Source organism: Nerophis lumbriciformis, linkage group LG25, assembly GCF_033978685.3.
Source record: "Nerophis lumbriciformis linkage group LG25, RoL_Nlum_v2.1, whole genome shotgun sequence".
Taxonomy (NCBI): Eukaryota; Metazoa; Chordata; class Actinopteri; order Syngnathiformes; family Syngnathidae; genus Nerophis; species Nerophis lumbriciformis.
The window spans coordinates 24,266,649-24,281,938 of NC_084572.2; the positions used below are offsets into that span (position 1 = coordinate 24,266,649).

The window sequence follows — 15,290 nt, forward strand, 5'->3', positions numbered from 1 at the left end:
CCCATCACGCAATATCCCTAAAAAAAGCTTCAAAGTGCCTGATTTTAACCATCGTTATTAACACCCGCCCATTTTCCTGTGACGTCACATAGTGATGCCAACACAAACAAACATGGCGGAAAGAACAGCAAGCTATAGCGACATTAGCTCGGATTCAGACTCGGATTTCAGCGGCTTAAGCGATTCAACAGATTACGCATGTATTGAAACGGATGGTGGTAGTGTGGAGGCAGGTAGCGAAAACGAAATTGAAGAAGAAACTGAAGCTATTGAGCCATATCGGTTTGAACCGCATGCAAGCGAAACCGACGAAAACGACACGACAGCCAGCGACACGGGAGAAAGCGAGGACGAATTTGGCGATCGCCTTCTAACCAACGATTGGTATGTGTTTGTTTGGCATTAAAGGAAACTAACAACTATGAACTAGGTTTACAGCATATGAAATACATTTGGCAACAACATGCACTTTGAGATTGCAGACAGCCCAGTTTTCATCAATTAATATATTCTGTAGACATACCCTCATCCGCGCTCTTTTCCTGAAAGCTGATCTGTCCAGTTTTGGAGTTGATGTCAGCAGGCCAGGGAAGCTAGGGTCGATAGGGGGTTTAGCTCGCTCGTCTGCGGGAACAAACTGCCGCCATTGCTTGCCGTGCTACCGAGGTCCTTTGTCCCTGAATTGCTCACACACTCCGGCAGATTCAATGGGGGTCTGGCGGCAGATTTCTTTGACTTTATCGTTGGAAATGCATCTGCTTTGAGTGTCGCAGGATATCCACACATTCTTGCCATCTCTGTCGTAGCATAGCTTTCGTCGGTAAAGTGTGCGGAACAAACGTCCAATTTCTTGCCACTTTCGCATCTTTGGGCCACTGGTGCAACTTGAATCCGTCCCTGTTCGTGTTGTTACACCCTCCGACAACACACCGACGAGGCATGATGTCTCCAAGGTACGGAAAACAGTCGAAAAAACGGAAAATAACAGAGCTGATTTGACTCGGTGTTTGAGAAAATGGCGGATTGCTTACCGATGTGACGCCACGTTGTGACGTCATCGCTCCGAGAGCGAATATTAGAAAGGCGTTTAATTCGCCAAAATTCACCCATTTAGAGTTCGGAAATCGGTTAAAAAAAAAAAGGTCTTTTTTCTGCAACATCAAGGTATATATTGACGCTTACATAGGTCTGGTGATAATGTTCCCCTTTAAAATTTAATATCGGAAATTATCGGTATCGGTTTTAAAATTATCGGTATCGGTTTCAAAAAGTAAAATGTATGACTTATTGAAATGGATTCTCTTTAGGAAGGTAAACATGCAGTGGGGAGAAGATGGTTTTACACTGTGAAAGAAAATCCAGGTGAGACTGAAATATAGAAGCCTAGATCCATTGCAAAAGGCTACAATCAGGTGGCAGGAATAGATTACAAGGATACATCTTCTCCAACTGTAAATATGACATCAGTACGTAATTTGAAGCCACTGGTAGGCCTGTATGACATGACCTTACATCAGATGGATGTCAGGACAGCGTCTCTTCACCCACCTATTGATTGTGAGGGGAATATCGAACAACCTGAAGGATTTGTGATCGAGTCCAGTAACACAAATAAGAAACTGGTTTGGAAACTAAACAAGTCACTATATGGACTAAAACAGTCAGGGAGAAACTGGAATAGGATGTTGCATGAACACCTTGTTGAAAGTGGTTATGCACAAAACCAAAATACACAGATCACTGTGTATTCAACAAACAAGATGATGGTGAAAGGATTACTCTGCTAATTTGGGTCGATGATCTAATTATTGCTGCTACAAATGAGGACACACCTAACAAAGAGAAATAAATGTTGAAGTCCAAATGTAGGAAACTTGGAAAACTCAAACACTTTTTTGGGTATTGATTTTAACGAGGAGCCAAACACACGAAAATGCTGGAAAAGTTTGATATGACTGATTGTAAAGTAAGATCGACCCGATCAAGCAAAAGCTAGACATTGATATAGTCAGATAGACTTAGACTTAGACAAACTTTAATAAGATAGGTCTTTATTGTCATTGCACAAGTACAATGAAACTTTGTTTTCAGCACAAACCCGTTCAAGATTAGACAAACAAACAGTGTACGGGGTTACAGAACAGGAACGCTGATGGGTCGCCATAAGGCGCCCCGTAAAAGATGGGAAAAAGGTAAAACGCTGGGGAAAAAGATGAGTAAAAAAAATAAAATACAATCTAAACTGGGCTCCTAAGGGGGGCTAGTCTGGAGTGGGAAATAACCTCCATGCAATGCACACATAAACACGTTACATTTAATCACGACAAACTCGCAACAGAGGGGCGGGGAGTTGGGGCCCTGGAAGGCGACCGCTGCTATGAAGCGCTGCCATCCGACCATCACCCCGAGGGGAAACAAGCGGTAGTGTCAGCTAACCTGTAAATTCAAGAAACTATCGTGAAATTGTCGCAGGTTTGACTTTTGTCACGTCTACAAGACCTGACCTAAGTTGCAGAGTCTGTAAACTATCACAATATCTCGCAGACACTGGTTGAAGACCAAACATGTTTTAAGATATTTGAAGGGAACAAAGGATAAAACATTGTCTTACAAGAAAAAGAGAAAGGAATCTCAAACTTGTAGCGATTGGGCGGCGGATCAAAATGATAGACGAAGCACAAGAGGGAATTGTTTTAGCTTGACTAAATGTGGACATGGACCATGGAAATCCAAGAAGCAATCAACTGTAGCTGTATCAATGTATGAAGCAGAATATACCGTATTACTGCATACTGCCGCAGAAGAAAGTTTTGTATATCGTACAAGGGAAAGGACAGTGGACGCAAATATGCACCAGCAACGATTTTCGAAGACAACCCAGGTGCAATACCCTTGTCAAAGAAGCCAGTTTGTCACAGCAATAATTGCTGAAGGAGGGACAACGTGACAATGGTTCCACATTGACAAAACAACCTTCAGGTATTTACATGTAACTTACACATTTTGTGTAATTATAACAATAATAAAACATTATAAGATACATAATTTACATTACATAATTGACCCTGTTACACTGTGATTTTTATGTTAACATTCTGGTGACTGGGCTGCCAATTTTTTACTGTAAAATCTGCAGCCGTTTTTACACTGCTACTGTAAATGGGAAAAAATGGTATCAATGTTATTTTACGGTAAAATGTTGGCAACTGAGACAGTTTTTTACTGTAACATCGGACTTTTTTTTTTTTACAGCTTTATAGTCAAGAGCTCTGAGTTCAAATCTTCCGATCCCACTTAAATCTCAAAATTACGGAGCCCCTAAGGCAGTGGTTCTTAAAGGGGAACATTATCACCAGACCTATGTAAGCGTCAATATATACCTTGATGTTGCAGAAAAAAGACCATATATTTTTTTAACCGATTTCCGAACTCTAAATGGGTGAATTTTGGCGAATTAAACGCCTTTCTATTATTCGCTCTCGGAGCGATGACGTCACATCGGGAAGCACTCTGCCATTTTCTCAAACACATTACAAACACCTAGTCAAATCAGCTCTGTTATTTTCCGTTTTTTCGACTGTTTTCCGTACCTAGGAGACATCATGCCTCGTCGGTGTGTTGTCGGAGGGTGTAACAACACGAACAGGGACAGATTCAAATTGCACCAGTGGCCCAAAGATGCGAAAGTGGCAAGAAATTGGACGTTTGTTCCGCACACTTTACCGACAAAAGCTATGCTACGACAGAGATGGCAAGAATGTGTGGATATCCTGCGACACTCAAAGCAGATGCATTTCCAACGATAAAGTCAAAGAAATCTGCCGCCAGACCCCCATTGAATCTGCCGGAGTGTGTGAGCAATTCAGGGACAAAGGACCTCGGTAGCACGGCAAGCAATGGCGGCAGTTTGTTCCCGCAGACGAGCGAGCTAAACCCCCTGGATGTCTTGGCTCACACCGTCCCTTATGCCACCGAAGATGATCAAGAGAAGAATATCGACCCTAGCTTCCCTGGCCTGCTGACATGAGGGTATGTCTACAGAATATATTAATTGATGAAAATTGGGCTGTCTGCACTCTCAAAGTGCATGTTGTTGCCAAATGTATTTCATATGCTGTAAACCTAGTTCATAGTTGTTAGTTTCCTTTAATGCCAAACAAACACATACCTATCGTTGGTTAGAAGGCGATCGCCGAATTCGTCCTCGCTTTCTCCCGTGTCGCTGGCTGTCGTGTCGTTTTCGTCGGTTTCGCTTACATTTTTAGGGATATTGCGTGATGGGTAAAATTTTGAAAAAAACTTTGAAAAATGAAATAAGCCGCTGGGCACTGATTTTTAATGGTTTTAACCCTTCTGAAATTGTGATAATGTTCCCCTTTAACAACAGGTGCGATCGAACCCTAGGGGTTCAGTGAGTCGGCCTCAGGGGTTCGGCGGAGCCTCGACCGCGGAGGTCAAGACATAACCATACTCATCTTGTAAAGAAAAACTTCTCCCTATCGACGTATTATGGATAATACCAAACAATGTTCCCTCTAATTTTCCATCTGATTTGCAAGTGTGTAATTTATTGTGAGTTCATGCACTGTGTTGGTTTTGTTCTTTGAACAAGGTGATGTTCATACACGGTTCATTTTGTGCACCAGTAAAAGAAACATATAACTTTGTCTTGAATTTGAAAAAAATTATAATTTTATTTTTCACTAAAGAAGGGTTCAGTGAATGCGCATATGAAACTGGTGGGGTTCGGTACCTCCAACAAGGTTAAGGACCACTGCCCTAAAGGGACATGGAGGGGGGAAAAAAGTATTGAGAGATCTCGCAATACTTTTTTTGAGATCTCGCAAAAGGGTTTTTTCCTATGTCAGTGAACCGGAAGTAAAACAGACACAGCGATGGAGGAGCGGGAGCCTACCCATCATCTGTGCTCTGTTGTGGGACCATAATACGTCAGTTGCAACCATGGAGGACGATTTGGAGCGGTTCTAGAGAGGTCCCAAAAGAGGACATTAGACGGAAAAAAAACCTTTTGCGAAATCTCGCAAAAAGTTTTTTCCTATGTCAGTGAACCAGAAGTAAAACAGACACAGCGATGGTGAACCAGAAATGTATGCTCACCTTGTCTCTCTTCATTCGTCTGATGTCCTCTTTTGGGACCTCTCTAGAACCGCTCCAAATCGTCCTGGACATAGGAAAAAAAACTTTTGCGAAATCTCGCAAAAAGTTTTTTCCTATGTCAGTGAACCGGAAGTAAAACAGACACCGCGATGGTGAACCGGAAGTGAAACAGACACAGTGATGGAGGAGCGGGAGCATGCGGGAACCTCCCATCATCTATGCTCTGTTGTGTGACTATAATCTAATATGGTCCCACATCTTTTGGGGCCTCTCTGGACACTAAGAACCGCTCCAAATCGTCCTCCATGGTTGCAACAGACGTATTATGGTCCCACAACAGAGCACAGATGATGGGTAGGTTCCCGCATGCTCCCGCTCCTCCATCGCTGTGGCTGTTTTACTTCCGGTTCACTGACATAGGAAAAAAACCTTCTCGCAAAATGTTTGTTTTCCCTCCATGTCCCTTTAGGGCAGTGGTTCTTAACCTTGTTGGAGGTACCGAACCCCACCAGTTTCATATGCGCATTCACCGAACCCTTCTTTAGTGAAAAATAAAATGCTTTTTTCAAATTCAAGACAGAGTTATATGTTTTTGGTAACACTTTAGTATGGGGAACATATTCTAAGTAACAAAGACTTAATTTAAAGTTATTTGGTTAGGGTTAGGGTTAGGGTTAGAAGGTTAGGGTTATAATAAGGCCATGCCGAATAAGGCATTAATAAGTACTTAATAATGACTAGTTAAGAGCCAATATGTTACTAATTTGCATGTTAATAAGCAACTAATTAATGGTGAATATGTTCCCCATACTAAAGTTACCATGTTTTTTACTGGTGCACAAAATGAACCGTGCATGAACATCACCTTGTTCAAAGAACAAAACCAACACAGTGCATAAACTCACAACAAATTACACACCTGCAAATCAGTCTGACTTCTGCTGTTGCCGTATTCGTAATACGCCGATAGGGAGAAGTTTTTATTTACACGATGAGTCGGGTGTGTTTTGACCTCCGCCGAACCCCTGAGCCCGACTCACCGAACCCCTAGGGTTCGCTCGAACCCAGGTTAAGAACCACTGCTTTAGGGGCTCCGTACAAAATAAAGTTCCTCACAAAGGGTTAAGAAATTTACACAATTTAGTATAAGTATAAAATAAACTTTTTACGAGATCTCGCAAAAGGTTTTTTTCCTATGTCAGTGAACCGGAAGTAAAACAGCCACAGCGATGGAGGAGCGTGAGCATGCGGGAACCTAGCCATCATCTGTGCTCTGTTGTGGGACCATAATACGTCAGTTGCAACCATGGACGACGATTTGGAGCGGTTCTTAGTGTCTAGAGAGGTCCCAAAAGAGGACATTAGACGAATGAAGATAGACAAGGTGAGCATAAATTTCCGGTTCGTCTGTTTTACTTCCGGTTCACTGACATAGGAAAAAAAAACTTTTGCGAGATCTCGCAAAAAAATGTTTTCCCTCTATGTCCCTTTAGGGCAGTGGTTCTTAACCTGGGTTCAATCGAACCCTAGGGGTTCAGTGAGTCAGGCTCAGGGGTTCGGCGGAGGTCAAGACACACCCGACTCATCGTGTAAATAAAAACTTCTCCCTATCGGCGTGTTACGGTTACGGCAACAACGTGGACCCCGACTTAAACAAGTTGAAAAACTTATTCGGGTGTTACCATTTAGTGGTCAATTGTACGGAATATGTACTGTACTGTGCAATCTACTAATAAAAGTTTCAATCAATCAATCAATCAAAACAGCAGAAGTCACACTGATTTGCAGGTGTGTAATTTGTTGTGAGTTTATGCACTGTGTTGGTTTTGTTCTTTGAACAAGGTGATGTTCATGCACGGTTCATTTTGTGCACCAGTAAAAAACATGGTAACTTTAGTATGAGGAACATATTCACCATTAATTAGTTGCTTATTAACATGCAAATTAGTAACATATTGGCTCTTAACTAGTCATTATTAAGTACTTATTAATGCCTTATTCGGTATGGCCTTATTATAACCCTAACCCTCTAACCCTAACCCTAACCAAATAACTCTAAATTAAGTCTGTGTTACTTAGAATATATTCCCCATACTAAAGTGTTACCAAAAACATATGACTTTGTCTTGAATTTGAAAAAAAACATTTTATTTTTCACTAAAGAAGGGTTCGGTGAATGCGCATATGAAACGGGTGGGGTTCGGTACTTCCAACAAAGTTAAGAACCACAGCCCTAAAGGGACATGGAGGGAAAAAAATGTTTTGCAAGAAGCTTTTATTCCTATGTCAGTGAACCGGAAGTAAAACAGCCACAGCGATGGAGGAGCTGGAGCATGCGGGAACCTACCCATCATCTGTGCTCTGTTGTGGGACCATATGGTAAATGGGTCGTACTTGTATAGCGCTTTTCTACCTTTTTTAAGGAACTCAAAGTGCTTTGACACTATTTTCCACATTCACCCATTCACACATTCACACACTGATGGCGGGAGCTGCCATGCACGGCGCTATAATACGTCAGCTGCAACCATGGAGGACGATTTGGAGCGGTTCTTAGTGTCTAGAGAGGTCCCAAAAAAGGACATTAGACGAATGAAGAGAGACAAGGTGAGCATACATTTCCGGTTCACCATCGCTGTGTCTGTTTTACTTCCGGTTCACTGACATAGGAAAAAAAAACTTTTGCAAAATCTCGCAAAAAAATGTTTTCCCTCCATGTCCCTTTAAGGGGTCCGTACAAAATAAAGTTCCTCACTGTCAGAACGAGGATCTTTTCGCAACTTACTGCGAGGATTGTTTTCCCGTGATGCAAACGGACAGGACCGGACAAGGCTTGCAGGTATATACATGATTTAATTTTGACTAAAAAAGTACAAACAAAAGGCGCTCAAGGCGGAGGCACAACTTGGCTAAGAAACAAAAAACAACCCGAAGGCAAGCGTGCCTAACGCAAGTGAAAGCAAAGGCAAAACACTTAGGACATGAAAAACTCGCTAACTGTGACATGAAACATCCATCCATCCATTTTCTACCGCTTATTCCCTTTTGGGGTCGCGGGGGGCGCTGGAGCCTATCTCAGCTCCAATCGGGCGGAAGGCGGGGTACACCCTGGACAAATCGCCACCTCATCGCAGGGCCAACACAGATAAACAGACAACATTCACACTCACATTCACACACTAGGGCCAATTTAGTGTTGCCAATCAACCTATACCCAGGTGCATGTTTTTGGAAGTGGGAGGAAGCCGGAGTACCCGGAGGGAACCCACGCAGTCACGGGTAGAACATACAAACTCCACACAGAAAGATCCCGAGCCCGGGATTGAACCCAAGACTACTCAGGACCTTCGTATTGTGAGGCAGATGCATTAACCCCTCTTCCACCGTGCTGCCCGACATGAAACATGAAACTAAAAAAACTCACTAGACTGTGGCTTGAATAAACAAAAACTTACTGTGGCAAGGCATGGAACGAGCGTGAAACTATGGCATGGAAAGAATCAGTACAGAGCATGAAATGAGCAATGTCACCAGGCCGACTTCCTGGCAACTACAGGCTTAAATAATGATGTCATGATTAAAGGGGAACATTATCACCAGACCTATGAAAGCGTCAATATATACCTTGATGTTGCAGAAAAAAGACCATATATTTTTTTAACCGATTTCCGGACTCTAAAAGGTTGAATTTTGGCGAATTAAACGCCTTTCTATTATTCGCTCTCGGAGCGATGACGTCACAATGTGACGTCACATCGGGAAGCAATCCGCCATTTTCTCACTTTCGTCGGTGTGTTGTCGGAGGGTGTAACAACACGAACAGGGACGGATTCAAGTTGCACCAGTGGCCCAAAGATGCGAAAGTGGCAAGAAATTGGACGAAATTTATTCAAAATACGAGGCTGTGGGGAAAGCCGACGAAATGGTCAGTCGTTTGTTCTGCACACTTTACCAACAAAAGCTATGCTACGACAGAGATGGCAAGAATGTGTGGATATCCTGCGACACTCAAAGCAGATGCTGACATCAACTCCAAAACTGGACAGATCAGCTTTCAGGAAAAGAGAGCGGATGAGGGTATGTCTACAGAATATATTAATTGATGAAAACTTTATTCATTACTCGCGGTTTTACGTATATTATTATACATAAACTGTGTTTACCAATAATTTAGCTTAAAAACATTTATTTTTTTCAATCATTCGGGTACATTCGGGAAGTCTTGTGTAATGCAGTATTTTGTGTCTATTTAGGTATGGTTAACCTGAGTGCTGAAATCGTGGAAAAATATATGTTCTTAGCGCGCCTGAAATTGGCTGTCTGCACTCTCAAAGTGCATGTTGTTGCCAAATGTATTTCATATGCTGTAAACCTAGTTCATAGTTGTTAGTTTCCTTTAATGCCAAACAAACACATACCAATCGTTGGTTAGAAGGCGATCGCCGAATTCGTCTTCGCTTTCTCCCGTGTCGCTGGCTGTCGTGTCGTTTTCGTCGGTTTCGCTTGCATACGGTTCAAACCGATATGGCTCAATAGCTTCAGTTTCTTCTTCAATTTCGTTTTCGCTACCTGCCTCCACACTACAACCATCCGTTTCAATACATGCATAATCTGTTGAATCGCTTAAGCCGCTGAAATTCGAGTCTGAATCCGAGCTAATGTCGCTGTAGCTTGCTGTTCTATCCGCCATGTTTGTTTGTGTTGGCTTCACTATGTGACGTCACAGGAAAATGGATGGGTGTATATAACGATGGTTAAAATCAGGCACTTTGAAGCTTTTTTAGGGATATTGCGTGATGGGTAAAATTTTGAAAAAAACTTCGAAAAATAAAATAAGCCACTGGGAACTGATTTTTAATGGTTTTAACCCTTCTGAAATTGTGATAATGTTCCCCTTTAACAACAGGTGCGTGAGTCCAAACAAATGAGGCAGGTGAAACTAATGAGTTGTCATGGAAACTAAAACAAACCAGGGTGCACAAAAACAGGAACTATGGAGTCCAAAACTAGCAGAAAAATAACAAAAAATGACACTCACAAAGGGTTAAGAAAGGCCAAGAGGCACAATTTAGCAGAGGTGTGGACTCGAGTCACATGACTTGGACTCGAGTCAGACTCGAGTCATGAATTTGATGACTTTAGACTCGACTTGACAAAATGTAAAAAGACTTGCAACTCGACTTAGACTTTAACATCAATGACTTGTGACTTCACTTGGACTTGAGCCTTTTGAATTGACATGACTTGACATGACTTGCTACTTTCCCCAAAACCCAAAGATGAAAAAGTTATTCGGGAGCGCTCCGTATTTTTCATTGTGTACTTGTCTATCAGCGTTGCGTGTGTCAGCTGGTGTGGTCTCAGTACAACAGCCAATCAAATTAGATCTACTTTGTTTTCATCACACAGCATTCATCCAATCAAATTGCAGGACAACCAACGAAGAAGACATGTCCAAACCACACGCCAGTGAACAAAAAATGATACCTAAAATATTTTCGTTTGGGTATAAAAATTACGAGGTGGTCAACACAAAACGGTTTGCAGTATGCAACACATGCGGTTCGAAAATTACTGATGGAGAGGCAACAACTTCCAACTTCGTCTGGCATTTGAAGTTGCACAAAGAACGGTAAGTTTTGAATGTAAGATAACGTTTATTGGCTAAGTAACGTGACTTTTATTTGCTGTGTAGTTAAATCAGTGAGGCTGTAAACTCACTGCTAACGTTATAACGTTATTGCAAACACGGGAATCTGTTGCAGTTCACTACCTTATTCATACTTTTTGTTCAGTGATTTTTTTTAAGCAGGGTTACGTTAGTCAATATATCACACGTAACGTTAGACGGCGGTCAGCAGCACCGCGTATTTTAGCCACCTAAAAAAAGACAAAAATAGTAAAATAAAGGTCAGTTAAAATGTATACTATATTATGAATAAGTCTACCGTTTTAGCTAGCTTTCTGACATACTGTTGGTTGTTTATCTCAGTGGTCCCCAACCACCGGGCCGCGGCCCGCTACTGGTCCGTGGATCGATTGGTATCGGGCCGCACAAGAAATATATATATTTTTTTCTTCTTTTTTTAATTAAATCAACATAAAAAACACAAGATACACTTACAAGTAGTGCACCAACCCAAAAAAAACTCTCCCCCCCCTTTTGTTCTGGGCATTGAACATGAAGACTCTTCCTTCACTGTTCCGAGTGGCCATGAGAGTCTTGGCAGTGCCTGCCTCCAGTGCTCCAGTGCAGCGAGTTTTCAGCCATGGTGGCATCATACTACGCCCCCATCGTGCACAAATGACTGACAGACTCTTGGCTAATTTGGTCTTTTGCAAATGCAATGCAGCATAGGGCCCTGACATATAAAAAGTACAACTTTTTTGTTATGTTCACGTATATGTCATGTTTTTTCAATGTTAACACTTTTGTACAAATAAGTACATTTGCACTTTATTTTTCAATGTGTTTGTTCTGTAAAGGAATGAGTTAATATTTAAAATGACTGGTTAATAGTGCTATTATGAAGTGCAATGTCAGCACAATTTTCTTTCCTGCAATTTAAAATGCACTTGTTTTAATAAATAAATACAGCGTTTGAAAAGCTTACACAATCTGTGTTAATATATTAGTCTGTGGTTAAAAGGACTTGAAAGGACTCGAAACTCAAAATGCAGGACTTAGGACTTGACTTGAGACTTTCCAGTCTTGACTTTGGACTTGACTCGGGGCTTGCCTGTCTTGACTCGGGACTTGACTCGGACTTGAGGGCAAAGACTTGAGACTTACTTGTGACTTGCAAAACAATGACTTGGTCCCACCTCTGCAATTTAGTATAAGAAACATTTATTTACAAAATGTACAACATAAATAAAACCGACACAAAGGCAATGAGTGTGTGTGTTACATGGCGTGTTGTGCGCTATGTAAACTAAACGTGTTGTGGTGCGTGTGGCCTAGGAAGTTGAAATAGTGATGGTGTTCGAGTCCCTGCACGGGTGACAAGTAACCACCGTGCTGCTGTGGGTGCGCGCTCAGCGCGACGGGTTGGTACGAGATGGTCGGGCCGCGTGCCGAGCCGTGCCAGGCCAAGTGTCCTGCCGGGGGACTCTGCTGTTGCTGTTGCGGCGGCGGCGGGTGCACGTACACGGCATCCGCGGGGCTGTGGTGCTCCGGGGACGAGTGCAGTTGATGGCCCAAATAGTCCGACGGTTCGGGCCCGGCGCCCACAGAGCCAAAGACCGGCTCCGTGACGGCGCGGGATTTGGACTGCAGGAAGGCGAGGATCCGTGCGTACTTGATGTCTTTGGTCTCGGCCCGGTCTTCCGTGGTCAGATAGTGGACCAAGTTCTTCATACACTCGTGGTAGCCGTAGTGGAAGTAGTTGGCGAACTCGGCCAGCAATTCTCCTTTAACGAAGAACAATTCATTATTAATACTTTTCATGCGTAAAAGTGGATCATTCCCCCCTCCAGTTTATTGTGTCAACCACTTATACAATCTTTTTTTTGGTAAACTTTGCATTCTCACTAACAAAACAAAACGCATTTTGATGCGTAAAAGTGGACTGAATTATAGTTACAGGACTATATGCATATTTCCCTATAATATAATATATTTAATTAAATATTAGATTAAACCAGGGGTGTCAAAGTCCTTTTAGCTCAGGGGCCGCATAGGGGAAAAATCTATTCCCACCAGGGTCAGTTGAGTAAAATCATGGCATGATAACTTAAAAAAATACAACGACAGCAACTTCGGATTGTTTTCTTTGTTTTGCTTCGGCCCAAAATAGAACAAGCACATTCAGAAAATGTACAAATCACAAATAATCCTTGTGACAAAACATTTCTAAATAGTTGAATATTCTGAGGGGAAAAAATTGGTGCTGTTTCAAAAACACCACGAAGAACACAATGAATTTGGAGAACTGGAAGTGGGATTCAATAAATGATCTTCTTCCCACTCCTTTTCAGGCAAAACTGGACAATCATGCTTACATACTGTACATTACCTTTTGCATTATATTAATTTATATTATTACGTATTGTCTACCTTGTACTTTTTTTAATATATTTTTTTAATGTCATTGCCTGAAATAAATGAATAAATGAAATGTATAAATGAATGAATTTAGGCTTAATCTCAGTGTATCTACAAAGCAAATAAACTGAGTCACGGCCCATTTAGGATCGAACAAAAAACTAAATAAAGCATCAATAAAAACTGTTCTTTGTATCAAATATCTCATTAGTCATTTCCACTCTTCACTTCGTGTAAATTTGCACAAAAGACGATAATTTTCACAGAAGTATATCATAAGTGGAGCTACCGATTGTTTATTTTACTCCTGTTTGTTATATGTTGGGTCGTGGGGGGAAGGAGTCACAGCCCTGCTTTACCGTGTAACTCTTGTTTGGTATAAACTAGAGATGTCCGATAATATCGGCAGGCCGATATTATCGGACATCTCTAGTTTATACCAAACAAATTATCGGTATCGTTTTTTTTATTATCGGTATCGTGTTTTTTTTTGTTTGTTTGTTTGTTTGTTTTTGTTTTTTTATTAAATCAACATAAAAAACACAAGATACACTTACAATTAGTGCACCAACCCAAAAAACCTCCCTCCCCCATTTACACTCATTCACACTCATTCACACAAAAGGGTTGTTTCTTTCTGTATATTTCTATATATCAATATATATCAATAAAGTCTGCAAGGGATACAGTCCGTAAGCACACATGATTGTGTGTGCTGCTGGTCCACTAATAGTACTAACCTTTGACAGTTATTTTTACTAATTTTCATTAATTGCTAGTTTCTATGTAACTGTTTTTATATTGTTTTACTTTCTTTTTTATTCAAGAAAATGCTTTTAATTTATTTATCTTATTCCATTTTTTTTTTTTAAGTACCTTATCTTCACCATACCTGGTTGTCCAAATTAGGCATAATAATGTGTTAATTCCACGACTGCATATAATCGGTTGATATCGGTATCGGTTGATATCGGTATCGGTTGATATCGGTATCGGTAATTAAAGAGTTGGACAATATCGGAATATCGGATATCGGCAAAAAGCCATTATCGGACATCCCTAGTATAAACTATTTGCTTGTCTAACATAATTGTTAATGCGACATCCAGTGGACACGTTTAGAACAGCAGTTTCTTTTACTTAAAAACGCAGCTCAATTTTACACTTAGCGAACTCATCTCGCGGGCCGGATGGAACCTGTACGCGGGCCTAATCTGGCCCCCGGGGCCGCATGTTTGACATCCCTGGATTAAACAATAATATGCATATCATTGTTTCTCTCTGCCTTGCCATTTGAATTCGTTTATAACAATTTAATAATAATAATAATGTTCTCAAAGTGGTACAAGAGGAAAAAAATGTGCATCAAAAACGAAGAGTAAAAAGTTTACCAACATTAACATAATAATATAGCCTAACTAAAATACTATACAATTTAATTTTGGCAAAAAAAAATGAAATCACTACATGGTAGCCGTTGCGCAATGCAGTTACAGTGAAAATATATACCGTATTTGTCGGAGTATAAGTCGCTCCGGAGTATAAATCGCACCGGCCGAAAATGCATAATAAAGAAGGAAAAAAACATATATAAGTCACATTTTTTGGGGAAATGTATTTGATAAAACCCAACACCAAGAATAGACATTTGAAAGGCAATTTAAAATAAATAAAGAATAGTGAACAACAGGCTGAATAAGTGTACGTTATATGAGGCATAAATAACCAACTGAGAACGTGCCTGGTATGTTAACGTAACATATTATGGTAAGAGTCATTCAAATAACTATAACATATAGAACATGCTATACGTTTACCAAACAATCTGTCACTCCTGATCGCTAAATCCCATGAAATCTTATACGTCTAGTCTCTTACGTGAATGAGCTAAATAATATTATTTCATATTTTACGGTAATGTGTTAATAATTTCACACATAAGTCGCTCCTGAGTATAAGTCGCACCCCCGGCCAAACTATGAAAAAAACTGCGACTTATAGTCCGAAAAATACGGTACTGTAGACTTGCAGAGGTGTCCAAACATTTTCCGGCGAGGGCCACATAGAGAAAAATTGAAGGATGCGAGGGCCACTTTTACACATTTTCTATATGAAAAATACTCAA

General features: G+C 41.0%; 1 protein-coding gene across 7 annotated transcripts in view; it reads right to left on the reverse strand.

Moving 5' to 3' along the window:
• Positions 1-11,803: 11,803 nt before the first annotated feature.
• Positions 11,804-15,290, reverse strand: part of helt (helt bHLH transcription factor) — a 33,827-nt gene continuing 30,340 nt past the window's right edge. For all 7 annotated transcript variants that reach the window (XM_061984004.2, XM_061984001.2, XM_061984000.2 and 4 more), the window contains one exon: positions 11,804-12,531. In XM_061984004.2, the coding sequence (XP_061839988.1) occupies positions 12,026-12,531 (506 nt within the window). In that variant the 3' untranslated portion in view covers positions 11,804-12,025. The remainder of the gene's footprint in view (positions 12,532-15,290) is intronic.